The sequence below is a fragment of the Balaenoptera acutorostrata genome, chromosome 20, assembly GCF_949987535.1.
Source record: "Balaenoptera acutorostrata chromosome 20, mBalAcu1.1, whole genome shotgun sequence".
Lineage (NCBI taxonomy): Eukaryota > Metazoa > Chordata > Mammalia > Artiodactyla > Balaenopteridae > Balaenoptera > Balaenoptera acutorostrata.
This window is the reverse complement of record NC_080083.1, coordinates 52,280,852-52,297,244: the sequence shown is the minus strand read 5'-3', so window position 1 is coordinate 52,297,244 and position 16,393 is coordinate 52,280,852. Positions and strand designations below refer to the sequence as shown.

The following is a 16,393-nucleotide window of genomic DNA, read 5'->3' as shown; positions in this document are numbered from 1 at the left end:
CCAGTGCGCGGTGGCTTTGCCCTTTTTGTCTCCATCCTTTCTGTCTTGACGATGCCTTTTTTTTTTTTTTTTTTTTTTGCCTCCTTCTCGAAAGTTTTAATCCTCCCACCACCACCCCCGCACCTGGGGGGTTGTTTCCTATTGTAACCCATGTCCACAGGCCCCAATGGCAGGGCCTCTCCTCCTTGGTGTCCTAGGTGTCCCACGAACGGCACGGTGCGTCCTTCCCAGCGCTCAGGTGGACCCAGCACGCCCAGCGCCGCGCTGCTCGGCCAGATTCCACCGGTCTGTGATCCCTTCACCAGGAAAGCCCCCTCTCCTCCATGAAACTTCTGATCTCACCAACAAGTCGTCTTTCCCTTCAAAATAACAGCACTTTGCTGATTTTTGCCCCACTTTTACAAATCACGTACTTTTTTACTTTAAAATTTTTTAATTTATATCAATAAAAATCACATTTTGGAGTGTACAGCTGAGTTTTGACGATGCCTAGAGTTGTTGTACCACCACGCAAACAAGGCACAGAACATTCTCTCCCCTCCCCAAACCCTGGGCTGCCTCTTTGTAGCCAAACCCTCCCCACCCCTTGCCCCAGCCACCACTAACCTGTCCCCTGTCACTATGATTTTGCCTTTTCCAGAGTGTCGTAGAAATGCAGTCCTGCGGTGTGTAGCATTTTGGGTCTGGCTTCCTTCACTTAGCGGTGTGAGAGGCATCTATGTTCCTCTTCATTGCTGACTAGTATTCCACAGTATGCGTGAACCATACTTTATTACTCAGCAACCCAAGGACATAGGGTTGTTTGCAGTTTGGGACAATTATGAATGGAACTGCTGTAAACATTCACTTTTAGGCTCTTGTATGAACATAAGTTTTCATGTCGCTTGGGTAAATAAATACTTAGGAGGGGACTACTGAATTGTATGGTAGGTACATGTTTAACTCTCTAAGAAACCGCTCAACTTTTCCAAAGGAGGTGTATCTTTTTACATTCTCACCAGCAGCGTGTGAGTTCCAATTGCTCCCCATTGCTCTCACAATTGGTATTACTGTGTTTTTTAATTATTATTATTTTTAAGTAATACTAATAGGTGTGTAGTGGTATCCCACGTGGTCTTCAATGGCATTTCCCTAATGATGTCGAAAATCTATTCATGGGCTTCTCTGCCCTATATTCATATACCTTCTTTGGTGAGGTGTCTGTCCAAATCTTTTGCCAGCTTTGTAAACTGGGGTTTTTGTTTTATCATCGAGTTTTGAGTGTTCGTTATATGTTCTTGATACAAGTCCTTCCTGAGAGCTGTGATTTGCAAACATCTTCTCCTGTCTGTGGCTTGTCTTTTTGTCCTCTTCACTGTGGCATTCAAAGTGAAGTTCTTCAACTTCAATGATGCCCAGTTTTTTCTATTACAGTTTGAGCTTTTTGTATCTCATAAAAACCATTGCCTAATCTAAGGACAGAACATTTTCTGCTAGGTTTTCTTCTGGAAGTTTTACACTTAGGTCTGTGGCTCACTTTAAATTTTGTGTAAGAGGGGCTTCCCTGGTGGTGCACTGGTTAAGAATCTGCCTGCCAATGCAGGGGACATGGGTTCGAGGCCTTGTCCAGGAAGATCCCACATGCCGCGGAGCAACTAAGCCCGTGTGCCACAACTACTGAACCTGCGCTCTAGAGCCTGTGAGCCACAACTACTGAGCCCATGCGCCACAACAATTGAAGCCCACATGCCTAGAGCCCGTGGTCTGCAACAAGAGAGGCCACCGCAATGAGAAGCCTATGCACCACAATGAAGAGAAGCCCCCGCTCACCGCAACTAGAGAAAGCCCGTGCAGCAACAAATACCCAACACAGCCAAAAATAAATAAATAAAATAAATTAAAAAAAAAATTTGTGTAAGATATGAGATGGGGCCAAGCCTCATTCTTTTCTTCCAGTTGTTTCAATACTATCCAGTGAAAGTCTATCCTTTCTTCATTGAATTACCTTGACACCTGTGAAAAACCAATTGACCATATCTGTGTGGGTCTGTTTCTGAACTGTCTGTACTGGTCCATTGATCTGTGTCTGAACTTTCACCCATCTCACACTTCAGATCAGGTACTGTGAGCCTTCTGTATTCTTTTTCAAAATCACCTTAGCTATTCTAATTGCTTTGACTTTGGCTGTAGCTTTTAGGATCAGCTTGTCTCCATTTACAAAAAAATCCAGGGGGAGTTTGATGGGGATTATGTTAAATCTATAGATCAATCTGGGGAGAACTGACATCTTAACAGTAAAATTTTCCAATCGTGAACATGGTATAGCTCTCCATTTATGTAGGTCTTCATTGATTTCCTTCATCAGTCTTTTGTATTTTTCATCATACAGAGCCTACATATATTTTTTAGATTTGTACCTAATTATTTCATTTTTCAGATGCTATCATAAATAATAGTGGGTTTTTTTGTTTTTTTAGAATAAATTTATTTTATTTATTTTTATTTTTGGCTGTGTTGGGTCTTCGTTGCTGCGTGCAGGCTTTCTCTAGTTGCAGCGAGCAGGGGCTACTCTTCCTTGCGGTGCACGGACTTCTCATTGCGGTGGCTTCTCTTGTTGTGGAGCACGGGCTCTAGGTACGTGGGCTTCAGTAGTTGTGGCGCGTGGGCTTAGTTGCTCCACGGCATGTAGGATCTTCCCGGACCAGGGCTTGAACCCGTGTCCCCTGCATTGGCAGGTGGATTCCTAACCACTGCACCACCAGGGAAGCCCTATCATAAATAACAGTTTTTTAAATGTCAATTTCCAATTGTTTATCACCAGTATACGAAAATACAGTTCATGGTATAATTTACTCTGTAGCCTGTGTTCTTGCTAAACTCATTTATTAGTTTTAGGGTTTTGTGTAGATTCCACGTGATTTTCTACATAGACAATTATGCCCTCTGTGAATAGAAACAGTTTTATTTCCTCCTTTCCAATGTGTTTGCCTTTTGATTTTTTCTTGTTTTATTTTGTGGCTGGAGCTTCCAGGACAATGCTAAACAGAAGTGATGAGCGCGGACAACCTGGCCTTGTTCCCAGTCTTAGGGGGAAAACATCCAGTCCTTTGCCATTAAGTATGGTGTTAGCCGTGGGATTTTTGTAGATACCCTTTACCAGGTGAAAGAAATTGTTATATTTCTAGTTTGCTGAGTTTTTTAAAAAATCATGAATGAATGTTGAATTTTCTCTCTTGCTATTTCTGTGTAAAATGATAATGTGATTCTTTCTCCTTTTGTGTGTTAATATGATGAATTGCACTGATTGATTTTCAGATGTTGAACCAGCCTTCCTTCCCCAGGAAAAACTCCACTTATTGTGATGTATTACTTTTTGTATATTGCTGGATTTGTTTCGCTAATTTTATTTTTTTAAATTAATTTATTTATTTTTATTTTTTGGCTGCAGTGGGTCTTCGTTGCTGCACGTGGGCTTTCTCTAGTGGCAGAAAGCAGGGGTTACTCTTCGTTGTGGTGCGCGGGCTTCTCATTGCGGTGGCTTCTCTTGTTGCGGAGCACAGGCTCTAGGTACGCAGGCTTCAGTAGTTGTGGCTTGCGGGCTCTAGAGCGTAGGCTCAGTAGCTGTGGCACACGGGCTTAATTGCTCCGCGGCATGTGGGACCCTGCTCTGCAGACCAGGGCTCGAACCCATGTCCCCTGCATTGGCAGACGGATCCTTAACCACTGCACTACCAGGGAAGCCCTGTTTTGCTAATATTTTGTTGAGGATTTTTTTTTTTAATCTATGTTGATGGAGATTGGTCTGTAGTTCTCTAGACCAAGCGTACATGGAACATTCACCAAGATAGACTATATTCTGGGCCACTAAACAAACTTTAATAAAACTTTGAAATCTTTAATAATATAATGGAAGTCTCACAAAATATGTTCTCTTATATCAGAGTTAAAGTAGTAATAACAAAAAAACACATTTTAAAATAATCCATCAGACAAAAAGGAAGTCTCATGGGAAATTAGAAAATATTTTGAACTGAATAAAAATAAAATGTATCAAACTTCATGGGATGCAGCTAAAGCAGTGTCTAGAGGAAAATGTGCAGGATTCCGTGCTCCCAATGCAGGGGACCCAAGTTCGATCCCTGGTCAGGGAACTAGATCCTGCATGCCGCAACTAAAAGAGCCCACATGCCTCAACCAAAGATTCTGCATGCCACAACTAAATATCCCACATGCCTCAACTAAAGATCCTGCATGCCACAACTAAAAAAAAAAAAAAAAAAAAAAAAGATCCCACATGCCGCAACTAAGACCTGGTGCAGCCAAATAAATAAATATTTTTAAAACGTTTGTATCAGAAAAGAATAAAGTTCTCAAATCAATAATCTAAGCTTTAAAAAACTAGAGAAAGAAAAAAAAGAGAACAAATGAAATAATAGAGCAAAAATCAATGAAATAGAAAACATAAACCTAGTAGATAGAATAAAACCAAGTTCGTTCTTCGAAAAGGTCAGTATTATTAATAAACCTCTTATCAGACTAACCAAGAAAGGGCAAAAATTATCAGTAACAGAAATGAAAGGTGGGACTCTATAGAAATTGAAAGAATAATGAAAAGTAGGCTAGAAAAATTCTATAGCTGGGGCTCCCCTGGTGGTGCAGTGGTTAAGAATCCGCCTGCCAACGCAGGGGACACGGGTTTGAGCCCTGGTCCAGGAGGATCCCATATGCCGCGGAGCAGCTAAGCCCGTGCGCCACAGCTACTGAGCCTGCGCTCTAGAGCCCACGAGCCACAACTACTGAAGCCTGCGCACCTATAGCCTGTGCTCCACAAGAGGCCACTGCAGTGACAGGCCTGTGCACCACAACAAGGAGTGGCCCCCACTCACTGCAACTGGGGAAAGCCCACGCGCAGCAACGAAGACCAACGCAGCTAAAAATAAATTTAAAAAAAAATTACTTAAGCTAGCCTATGAAGAAATAGATAACCCAAATCATCCTAAATCTACTTAAGAAATTGAACTTCATAGTTAAAAGCCTTGCAATTTAGAAAATTACAGGACAAGATAGTTCCACTGGGGAGTCCTTCCAAACATTTAAGGAAAAAATACCTGTCCCTGCTTTTAGAAGTCTCTCTGTGTGCCCCTTAGGGCCATCTTCACACACACACACACAAAGATAGAAAATAAAAGAAAAAAGCAAACAGTGCAGCTTTGTGTGAACAGCAGTGTTTATGTAGGAGGTGTGACCCCAGGTCAACCCCAGTTCTTCCAAGAGGGACCACAGCCATTGCTCTGAGGTGGCTGTACAGTCTGTAGGCAGTGGTCATGGCAGGGGGGAGCTGACATGGGTCACACAGGGACCCGATGCTGGAAAGGGCCCCATCCTGCTGGACGAGAAGGTGTGACGCTGCTTAGTACACCCCCCCTACCCCTGCTGAGAGAGGGATCTGAGCTCAAAGACCCAAGCAGTGGTTCCAAATCCACCCAAAAATCCTTGTTTCTGAGGGCAAGGCAGGCAGGGGTTTCCCCAGGGGACCCTGAGGTCAGCACTTGTAAGGCCCTTTGCCTGCCTGCTGCTATAGGAATTCAAGTCCAAATGGCCAGTCTCTGGTCAAGGAGACAGCGGGGACAGGGGGGGAATGACTGAGGTGGCCCTACGGTCCTCCTCTCAGGATTGTCGTCTGGAAACAGCAGAAGCTCGGCTGGGGGCCGGGCCTGGGCTCAGCCTGCAGATGGGGCCTGTCTCCCCCCGGTGCCCCTCTCTGTGTGCCCGTGAGGACCCTGGGGACTGAGGACAGTTCCAAGGGGCGTCTGGTCTCTGAGCTCGGTCAGCAGGCCTTCCCTCCCACGCCCTCCAGGCAGGCCACGCCATACCACCCACCCCACTGTCCTCCCTTAGGATCCCTTTGGCAAATGGGAAAAGCGGGCGGTGTACTCATCCTGCCAGACCAGATGGCTGTGAGGTGGGAGACCCGGCAGCCCAGGGCCCGCCAGCTGCCAGTCTCAGTGAGCACTCAGCTCCTCATTCTGTGCCCGTCCCGCCCTCCCTGTGTGTCCTGCGGGCTGCCTGGGGGGCTGCTCCTCGGCCATCACACCCACAGGGTGGGCTGTGGGGGGGGTCCTGCCCCCCAGCAGAAAAATGGGGAACCCACCTCAGGGACAAGGTTGGGGAGTAGCCCCCATGGGCAAGGACGACCCCTTCCAGCAGTGCCGGCCTGGCTCTGGCTGGTTCGTGGACTCCTGAAACATTATCTGTGTCTTACTGGTGGCTGTTCTCATCACTGGGTGGGCTGCCCACTCTGAGCTTGCCTGGCTGGGTGGCTGTCCGCACCAATGCCTCAGTGGGTGAGGGGAGGAGGCCAGAGGAGGGTGAGGCCGACTGCACACACCTGAGGGGAGCCACTCTTTGGTGGGACACAGAGGCTGTGGGCACATGGGGACAGCACAAAGTCACAGGGTCCTAGGAGTCAGGGGCTGGGGGACACAGAGACTCGGCAAGTGGCCCAGGCTGACAAGATCATGAGTTTAAGAATGAGAAAGCTGATGGCTCAGAGCCAGAAGGTTCTTTTGCTGCCACTCTCTGTGACGGTGTCCAGGGAGCCTGGCAGGCTGGGAGGGGCTCTTCTGCAGCAGTCCCGGCCCCCACCAGGCGGGGACAGGCCACCAGTTCCATGCCAGCAAACAAGGAGTCACAGCTATCCCCGGGGCCCGGGTCAAGCTCTGGCCCTCCCTTTGCAGTGTCTGTGCCGAACGGGCCCCGCTCCGATCCAGCCTCCTGCTCTCTGGAACCTGCCAGTTTGGTCTTGGCCTCCCTGGCATCTGCATGGGCTGGAAGGGGGCAGCCGTCCAGGGAAGTCGGGGGCACAGGGCCGGGCTGCAGCCCCGATGGGGGAGCAGTGTCCTTGGACGAAAACAGAGCTGAACTCAGAGGCTGCAGGAAGGCCTGGCCCTCGGTGAAAGGCAGGGTGTCGGTCAGCAGGTCTGATGGGCCCACACGGGTGACTGCGGGGCCAGGCTCGGCTGGGGGCCTCCGGGCAGGGGGCCACTGTCGGCAGGAGGCTTCAAAGTGTCTCAGGATCTGAACGAGGGAAGAAGAGGGGAATCAGTGAGGGCTCCTTTGCTCCTCCAGGAATCTCAGAGGACAGGGCCCTGCAGGTTCCCTCCTCAGTGCCGCTGCCCAGAGCAGGGGGCAGGGCCGCTAGCCACTCACAGCTGTCCTCGTGTCATTCCAACTGCAGCGCTCCTGCTCCCCACCCGCTGTCACACAAATGGGCACTTTCCCGGCATCAAGCTGCCGTGTGACCTGCCAGAGCGGGAGAAGCCCCCCGGTCAGGTGCCACACGAGCACCGGACACACACGCGGAGAGAACAGACGTGTCTAAACCCCCTGGTGGTTCCCGCCTGCCGGACTCCTGGGTCCTTCCCAGGTTTTAGAAACACCACCGTGACATGCCCAACAATGTGTTTCGTGTGTGACAGGTCTACTAGTGCTTTGAAGAAAGGCAGTTTAGGGACAGGTGACTAAGGATCTGAATCTTCAGCCACCACAGAGGAAACCAGAAGCCGAAGGATGCCAAGAGCGGGCGGAGGTGCCGGGGCCTGGCTGCTGCCGAGGGGCCCCCAGCGAAGATTCCGGGTGGGCTCCCCACATTCATCAGTGGAAAGAGGACTCAGACGAATGGAACCCTTTCTGTCCTCCTGGAGCTGGGGATCTGGGAGCAGAGCTCAGACCCACGAGCTGTGACCCAGAGTGCAGAACAGAGGGATAGATGCATCCAAGCAGTCGAGGAGGGCTTCCCACAGGAGACGAGCCATGAGGGAGAGCGAGTCGCCCGAAGGGCAGAGCTGCTGGGCAGAAGGGCAGGGGAGCATGGGGGTCCCAGGAACGGGAAGAGGCCAGGCCCCCGACCGCTGTCCTAAGGGCATGACCTGGCCCTCCTGTCCAGCAAGGGCAGGAGGGGCGGGTCTAGGGAAGGCAGTGGAGGGTGGGGGAGACGGTGTGGGGCTGCCGAGGCGTCCTGCGCCCGCTTCTCTGGGTCCCAGAGGCTGCCCACCTTGGTGGCCTTGTTGGTCACGGGTCCGGGGCTGCCCATGCTGAGCTCCTGCAGCCGAGGCCGGGCAAGGAGCAGGACTCGCTCCTGGGAGAGCAGGTCGGTGCACCCGAGGGAGGCGATGGCACCCAGGGCTCTCTGCGGGGCGGGCTTGACGTCAGCAGGGTCCACTCCCAGGGAGGTCTGTCTGACCAGCTCCCTCCCTCCTCTCGGCGCTCAGCCGAGCTGGGCGGTCCACCAGAATCCCGTGCTCACTCCCCCCTCACCCACCGCCGCCCCCGCTCCCCTCCTCACCATCTGCATGCGCTCGCTGGTTGCGCCCAGGTGGCGGATGAGCAGCTCCAGCACGGCCTCACAGTTGAGGAGTCCACACCTGCATGAAGTGGGCACCGGGCAGTGGGGCTGGGCCAGCAGAGCAAGAGGGGGGCGGTGTGCAGAGCCAGGGCGAGGGGCGGCGGGGGCACAGGGCTGGGGAGCCTGCAGTGGGTCAGGGGCTCACTCTTTGACGAAGTGCTGCACCTCCTCTCGGCTCAGGAAGCAGTGCGGCCCCCGTGTCACGGTCTGGACCAGGCTCAGCTCCTGCTGGCAGTCACTCAGGGTCATGGCCTCGACCCTGTCAGGGGCACGCAGGTCAGGAAAGAGGGTGGGCTCCACCCATGCCAGGAGGGGTGAAGCCTTTCTGGGTCAAGTCTCTCCCATCGGGGTAGGACCCTGGAGCAGGGCAGGGAGGGGTGCCCTGGGGTGCTGGCTCACCTTTCTGCCAGGTCGCTGGGTGCCCGGCTGGCCCCTGAGGGGCTGTCACTGCCCGACGGACTACCTGAGTCTGAGGCCTTGCCCAGGTCGTCATTCTCCTGGGAAGAATCCTGAGAGTTTGGGCTGCTGTCCAGCTCATCCCAGCCGCCTCCGGCCTGCCCAGGCTGGTGTCTCATGGCTGGAAGAAACAGTGACCAAGGGTAAGACTTTTGCGGGCCTCAGATTGGCCCCATGTCCATCTTCCCGGGAGCCCTGGACGGGGAGACCCAGGGAAGGGCCTGGGGGCTGGGTCCCGAGATGTGGACAGGGTGGCCGCCTGGGCTCCTGCTCCAGGAAACACCAGGCGAGAGGAGACGGGGCAGAATGGGGCACATTCTGACTCAGGACCAGGGTGGGGGTCCCGCATGGGACATGCCCGGCCTGGAAAATGCAGGAAGCAGCGCCAGGCACCAGAGGCCAGGCGGGAGGCAGGACACGCAGGGCAGCGGGCTGGGGCAGTGGGGCAGCGTCCAGCACAGCAGCTCTCAAATCCCAGTGAGCCCTGACATTCTTCCTTCGAGTGGGACAAATATGACAGCAGCTTCTGGGAAAGGCGGAGATCACAGACAGCTGCCCCTCCTTCCTTTCTTACAGCTCACCACTAGAACGCACGTGCCACGGAGCCTGGCCCCTGAGGAGGGCTTCCCTGTTGTCCCTGGGCCCTGATGGGCTGCACAGCCGCTTGAACGCGCTGGGTGAACGCACAAGAGCTGGGGCTGGGCTCCCGTCCCAGCTCAAGTCCTGCTTCTGTGTCTGAGCAGCTGGGATCCTGGGCGGACCCCGCCTTCTTGTGGGGCTTTACCACCCAAGCTCCCACCCAGAGCAGACTGACAGAGACGTCCAACAGTGTGGGGACAAGGTAGCCACCGCAGAGGCCCCAGGGAACTCGAGTCACGTGTGCGGCTGGCTCTGCGGGGGTTCCCACGTGGCCAACGGAGCATGCTGGCTCTGAGAGACGTCGTGGGACCGGCAGGGTGTGGCTCGCACCCCCTCCCACCATGGGTGGGCTGCTTTCTTCCTCCTCCCCCATCAGCTCTGGCCTGGCCCGAACAGGTGACAGGAAGCCCAGGGCCCTGGGAGGGGGAAGCCAGACACCCCCAGGGGAGGAGTCTCGCTGGATACCTCGGGCACCTGGGCCGGCCCTGGGGAGAGGGTTCCCGGGGGTTGGGGGGCCGAGGCTGGCTGAAGGTGTCACAGCTGGCTGGTAGGCGTCACCTCGCAGAAGGGACCTCTGGGAGCTGGGGCTCTCAGGCCCAGGGCGCATGGCGCTGGCCACCACCTCTGCGGCCTTCTGGATGGTGGACAGGAAGGCTTCTCCCGCAGAGCCTGCACCAGAGACAGAGAGGAGACGGCACAGCCCCTCTCAGTCCTGCCCCGTTTTCCCAGGATGAGGTACCCCTGGCTGCTCCCCACCCAGGACTCGGGAGCAGGACACAAGCTGCAGTCACAGAGCAGAGGCCGTGTGGAGGGACAGGGTCCTTCCGGAAGCTTCTGTGGTGAATTCACTTCAGTGCATCCTGGCCCCGAGGAACCTGGACGCTCGGCAGCTTACAGCAAAGCTGTGCCGCTGGGCCTCCTGGGTCCCCGCCTCGGAGCCGGGGGCCACCTAAGGTGCTTGTCCTGAGAACCACAATCTCTGTGGCCACTTAAGGAGTGCTCACGTCCAAGGCTGGAGGACCTTCCCACGTGAGTGCCCCATGGAGGGTGATCCGGTGGTCACCCCAAAATTAAGAACAGGCGGGGCCTCTGAGACAGACCCCCTTTAGGGATCAGAAGTGCCAGGGAACTGGGAGCCATGACCAGACAGTCAGCACAACAGCTTGACACGGCCCAGAGCCCATGAGAGGCTCACGTGGCCCTGCTGGGGCCTCAGGCTCTCCCAGCAAGCAGGGCCCGCACCGGGCCTGCTCTAAATCACCTCTGTCACAGCCGGGACCACCACCCTCTGCCCTTGGCTCCTTGAAGGAGCCAGCGCTGGGGGCCCGAGTGCAAGGCTGACCCTCAGCCTGGCTTCTCACCTGTCGGTTAAACAGAGCGGCTGCACATGCCCTGCCGCCCCAGGGTGGGAGGGAAGTCAGTCGGGGGCGCACGGGCCCCGCCCACCCCCTCATCCCCACAGCACTCACCTGTGTGGCCCCGTTCCTTGCTGTAGCCGAAGCCCTGTAGGGCGCTCTGGGGCCTGGACTGGGAGCCCATGCCTGCAGGGAGGTCCACGTCAGCAGCAGCGGGGACCCCCACCCTCAGCCCCGGATACTCAGGGGAGGAGGCCGTGAGCCCCCCCAGAGTGGAACCCGGTGATGGGGCTGGACGTACTTGCATACCTGCTGGAGGCAGGGCCCTGGGCGGCTGGGAGGGAGGCAGAGGTGACAAGGCGTCCGAGAACAAGGCAGCCCCCAAGTCCTAAGCAGAGGCAGAGGACACTCAGCACCGCCACACGCCCGCTGTCCTCGCGCCCACCCCTCTGCTCTGCACCCCTGCCCCCTTCTCCTCTGAGGGCCACACACAGGCGCTCCCGTCCCGCAGCAGGAGTGGAACCAGAGTCCCAGGTGGGAAAAGCAGGGAGAGACCTGGGTCCTGGGCTCACCTGGGCAGCCGCCCGCACCTTCTGGTACAAGCTGTTCCCGTGGAGAGGATCCGGGGGTCCCGTGAAAACTGCGGGACGGAGGCAGAGGGGAGCAGAGCTGAGCTGGGCTATGCCAACCACCCCGAGGGGCCCAGCCTCAAAGCCCACGCCCGACACAGGTGGTGAGCCTCGGCCCCGCCCAGCCCCCCAGGAAGCCCCTGCTCAGCACCAACCCCCAAGTCCCTGGGGGCTTCCTAAAGCACAGATGCACCACCGTTCCCAGGCCTGAGGTGGCTGTGCCCTCACAACCCCTCGGCTCCCCCTCGCCCACACCCACAGCGGCGAGGCTGCAATCCAAACTCCAGAACATCATGGGCTGCATCGCTCCCTGACCCCACTGCCGCCCCTCGCCTGAGCTCCTGCACCCGCGGCCTAACTGCCTCCCCTCAACCTCTTCTCCACCCAGAGGCAACCAGAGGAGGCTCTTGTCCAATTCAAAACACTTAGAGCTTCCAGGGGCTCAAAGATGATAAAACTCAAGTTCCTTATCACGCCTGAAAAGTCTCCTACTCACAAAACTTCAGATGTAGTAAATCAAATGAGCTTAAATCTCATTAAACCACTCCGGGCTCTCCCTGCCGCAGGGCCCTTGCACTAGCTGGAGAACACTCTTATGCCTGGCTCCACCTCATCCTTTCAGAGCTGAGAGGAAGAGCGGGGCCTCTCTGTTTCCTCTGTCCAAACACATCTCACTTTTCACCCATCTGGTGCTGTCTCCACCCTGGCAGGCCAGCCCCGGGGTGTGCAGACCACGGCCCTGCAACCAGGTAGGGCAGGCACCTCCCTGCTGTCACGCCACAGCTCCCATCCTCCCTGTGGGGCCCAAGCCTCGGATCGCAGGGGACCCCCCGCCTGGCCCCCAAAGTAGGGCCGTCCTCTCTGTGTACCCTTCCTGCTCCCGGCGCCATCTCTTCTCACAGCCTGTGCAGGCCTAGCTGGGCACCCGTCCTCTGGGGCAGTGCCCAGAGCTCAAGAGATTTTGGTGCCAACAGAAAACCACGGTCTGCTGTCCCCGTTCTGCTTCATCTACCCTCTTTGGAGACCAGGATGGAGGTGACGTCTGGCACCAGCCATGGTCACATGAGCTGCCCAGCGGGACAGACCCATTCTGACCAGCTGGCTGGTGAGTATGAACCAGTCGTGCTGCTTCAGTGCACAAGCTCCAGGGAGCTAAGCTGTGACAAGTGCACCCCCAGCCCCCTGGACGCCTCTGGGCATCTGCTGAGTCATGGTCTGTGCCCGCTCCAAGGCCATTCCCTGTCTCCAAGGCGCTGGCATAGTGGCCCAGGGCCCACGGGCAGCCCAGCCCCACCCTGGCCTCAGTCCTGCCTGCAGTAAAGGGGGGACAGTGGATCTGGGGTGTGGGTGGGATAAGTCCCAGCACCTGGCGGGTGGGACTCACTCGCTAACTGCTGAGGGTCTCCTACAAGCAAGCAGTGGCCAAGGGACTCAGCCCCTCCATGGCACTGCCCTCTCAGGGACAGCTTGGCAGGGTGAGTTCTTGCCTGAACACCAAGGCCTTCCTGTTCAGTTCGCCCCACCTGAGGAGAAGACCTCAGGCCACGTCCCCACGAGTCCTTGTTAACAAGAGATGAGAGACGCACGGACACCTCCGGCCTGGGGGCGAGTGAGGGATGGGGCTCCACCCCAGACCCACCTGTCGCCTGGATCACGACAGGCCAGAGCCCCACCTCTCCCGACGGCCTCACCAGTCCCGTCCTCCCACAGCCCTTCCAAGAGCGGAAGGCTTACTAGGGCCCTGAGGAGCAGCCCTGGGGAGAAGAGAGAGCCCGTGGCAGGGACGGCAGTGCAGACGCTTGCCGAGCGCCCACCGTGTGCAGGGCACAAGGACAGGAAAGGTCCAGGCCGCAAGGGCCTGGCAGGGCTCACGGACAGACACCAGTCATTCTGCACAGTGCGGTGAACACAGGGGAGGAGCAGGGGGCTAAGCGCAGGGAGGGCTTGGAGGAGCCCCCAGCGGAGCTGGCCTGGCCCTGCGGGGAGGAGGGAGGGTCCTGCACGGAGGTGCTGACAGCAGAGGACAGGGTGGGCGGGGCACAGGGTGGGGAGCATGAGTAAGGGGTGGGGAAGCGGGGGCCCGGGTTAAGGGATCTGGCCAAGACCTGCCCTGGCCACCCTCCTCCTTGCACCTCCGTTGGGCTGTGCCGGCGCTGTACCTGCGGCTTCCTGGATGAAGGCGGGGTTGCGCTTAAGGATGAGAAGGAAGGACGAGGAGCCATGACCACACAGGTGCAGCATGATCTTCAGTACCTGGGGGAGCAGGCACGTGGGGCAGAGCTGGGCCCAAAGAGTGGCACCCCTCCCGACACAGCCACCCGCGCCCCCGGCTCATCCCTCCCCTCCAGCCTCACCACCGGGGGCAGGACTGGGCCCTAAACTAACCCCCAGGAGGGTCTGTGGAGCCGCTCACGGACTCACCTTGAGCTTCACGCGGCCAGAGCCGCTCTGCAGACGGCTCAGCAGGTACTCCAGGAGGCACTGGCTGCTGCCCAGGGACTCGTGGGAGATCTCTGGGAGGCGCTCGGTTAGGGAAGGGGCGAACTGACCCTGGGCCGCACAAGGCTGCTGGCCTGGGAGATAAGCCAGGCCTTCCTGCCATCACGCTCCTTAGTGTGTCCCCGCAACAGGCGCCCACCCCAGGCCCTGGTTTCAGGAGCATCGGGCTTCTAGGGTCTCCTGAGCCCTGTGTCATCAGTAGTGTGACTTTCAGAGCCTGCTCACACCCGGCTACTATGGTAAAGGAGCCGTGGCCCGCTCAGGGTAGAAGCCCAGGAACCCTGCTCCAGGGCCCCGACATGTGTCCACAAGGAAGGATACTGGTGATCTCCTCAAACAGGTAGCCTGGACACGGGACGTCGTCATCCGACGTTCCCTTCAGGAGAATCGGGAGCTGAAAGGGAGAGAGAGCCCTGCCCACAGTGAGTGGCCATGCACACAGGGGGCCCCCGGCCACCCATTCCTGAGAGGGGCCACAGGAGCCCTCGTTCTCGGGGCTCCTGGGGGTACCAGTCTCCACACATCTCGTTGTTGGCATGCCACAGGGTGAGGGGACCCAGAGAGGACAGCTATGGTCCTACTGGCCACAGGAAGCCTGCAGGAGCCCCCCCTTGTGGAGGTCAGGATGAACACCTGGGAAGAGGAAATGGGTGGTGGTCTCCATGGTAACAGGCACTCTGGGTCAGGATTCGGCATGGGTCCCAGACCCCTATGCTTACAGCTGCACAACTTAAAACCACCTTTAGTTTACCTACTTACTGACTGGCAAAAAAAAAAAAAAAAGCCCTTGGGGTCAGCCCCCTTCCCACTTCCCACACAGGGCACTGGGAAGATTGCATTTTTCCAGAACACAAATCAGCAAAGTGACATAACCATTCAGCCTGACCGACCCACAGCTCCACTTCTATGAAGGGACTCCACGGAAACAACCCAAAGCAAGAACAACCAACTTAGTTGTGTGTCTCACGTTTACCTGTTAGCACAAACGCCTTTACATTAAAAGCTGACTCAGCACAAAGACGTATAGCTTATAGGGATAAAAACCACAAACACCCGTTCCACATCATTGAACATCTGGGGGGGTACGAGCCTCAGTGTAGACAGACTTCAGGTGCACTCCATGAGGCGCTGGCCACAGAAACGGTTTGCCTGAATGTCGCATGAGGCTGTGTGTACACACCGCTTAGCTATTTGTCCACCAAGACCCAGAGGGGAGCTGGCAAGGTCTGCAGAACTGTAGAATGTTTGGCACGTAGCGAAATCTCTGCTCAAAGAGAACTGACTGGGCTTCTGGCAGCACGAGGGTGAACCTGGCATCCCCCCACCCCCATCCCCACCGCCTGCCTGAGGAAGCTCGAGGTGCCAGGAGAATTTACTGTTCATTCTGGCCTATACCTGGTGACAGACCCCAACCTCCCTTTCTTGACCTTGGACATTGGGCTGGTTCAGGGTCATTTCAAGAGCATTTTCTAAGAAGAACCTACAATTGTGAACACGGACCTCCTACAACTCGGGAGTATCTTTCTCAAGGACGTGAAGGCCACTCCTCGAAATGTAACCACCAGGAAGGACAGGGCCTGTCTCCCAGTCGCTACGGGATGATGGGATCCTAGCTTCTGTAACCACCAGCTATCAGCACAGCAGCCGGTATCCCGTGGACACTGCCCAACGGCCTATAATTTTTCACTTGAGCTCCACCCTTCCCTCCTTCTGTCCTGAAAACTCTCAGTCCTCTCTGCACAATTTGGAGTGGAGCTCAGGGCTTCCCCCACTGCCTGAGCCACTGAATAAAAGGTTTTCCCGTTTCCCGGACCAGTGTCTGGTTGTGTTTGTCTTGGACAGAATTTGGGGTCACTATATTTCCTTTCCTGTAAGGCTATTGATATTTTAAGTTGGGTAAGAAAACAAAAATTGGGGTCCCACAGCTCTCTTCTCCAACTTGGATTTTGTTCAAGGGGGGGTCTCACTGTCCCCAGTGGACCTGACAAACGGGTGGCCTGACCTGCGCCCTCGACGTACGTGCTGTGGGGTCCCCCAGCTTTGGGAGGGGCCGAAGAGTAGGAGGGGAGAGGAGGAGGGGTCTGGGGTGTAGGAGGGGACGGAAGGGGGTGGAAAAGAGGAGCGAGGACAAGTGGGAGGGGCCGGGGGACGCCGAGCTCAGGAGCAACTGGAGAGCCCGGAGCGCCGGGACGCCACGAGGGTCGAGCGGAGCCAGGGAGGCGGCCGGCTCGGGCCAGGGGCGAGGCCAGGAGGCGGCGCGCGGCGGGGCCGGGACCCCCCGCACTCACCCGGTGCAGGAAGCTCAGGCGGTCCCGCAGCGGCACCGTGGCCGCCATGGTGCCGGTCACCTTCCGGCCCCGCCCAGCTCCCGCCAGGCCCGAGCCCCTTCCAATAACTGCGCGGGTCTGACCCCGCTGGCCAATCACTCGCGT

At 56.3% G+C, this 16,393-nt stretch overlaps 1 protein-coding gene across 6 annotated transcripts; it reads right to left on the bottom strand.

Annotated features, from left to right (window-relative positions):
* Positions 1 to 5,201: 5,201 nt before the first annotated feature.
* On the bottom strand, positions 5,202 to 16,337 carry TEPSIN (TEPSIN adaptor related protein complex 4 accessory protein). Of its 6 annotated transcripts, none has more exons than XM_057535445.1 (15): positions 16,250 to 16,337; positions 14,283 to 14,355; positions 13,884 to 13,975; positions 13,622 to 13,715; positions 13,102 to 13,216; positions 11,406 to 11,473; positions 11,135 to 11,221; positions 10,948 to 11,019; positions 9,944 to 10,147; positions 8,783 to 8,960; positions 8,529 to 8,642; positions 8,324 to 8,402; positions 8,033 to 8,167; positions 7,189 to 7,281; positions 5,202 to 7,056 (listed from the first exon to the last, which is right to left on the bottom strand). In XM_057535445.1, exons 1-15 carry the CDS (start codon positions 16,295 to 16,297, stop codon positions 6,496 to 6,498), a joined length of 2,013 nt encoding a protein of 670 aa, XP_057391428.1. In that variant the 5' UTR covers positions 16,298 to 16,337; the 3' UTR covers positions 5,202 to 6,495. The 6 variants fall into 6 exon arrangements, with proteins under 6 accessions (XP_057391428.1, XP_057391429.1, XP_028023215.1 ...); XM_057535446.1 differs by having other exon boundaries at positions 10,037 to 10,147; XM_028167414.2 differs by lacking the exon at positions 7,189 to 7,281.
* Between the last annotated feature and the right edge of the window lie 56 nt (positions 16,338 to 16,393).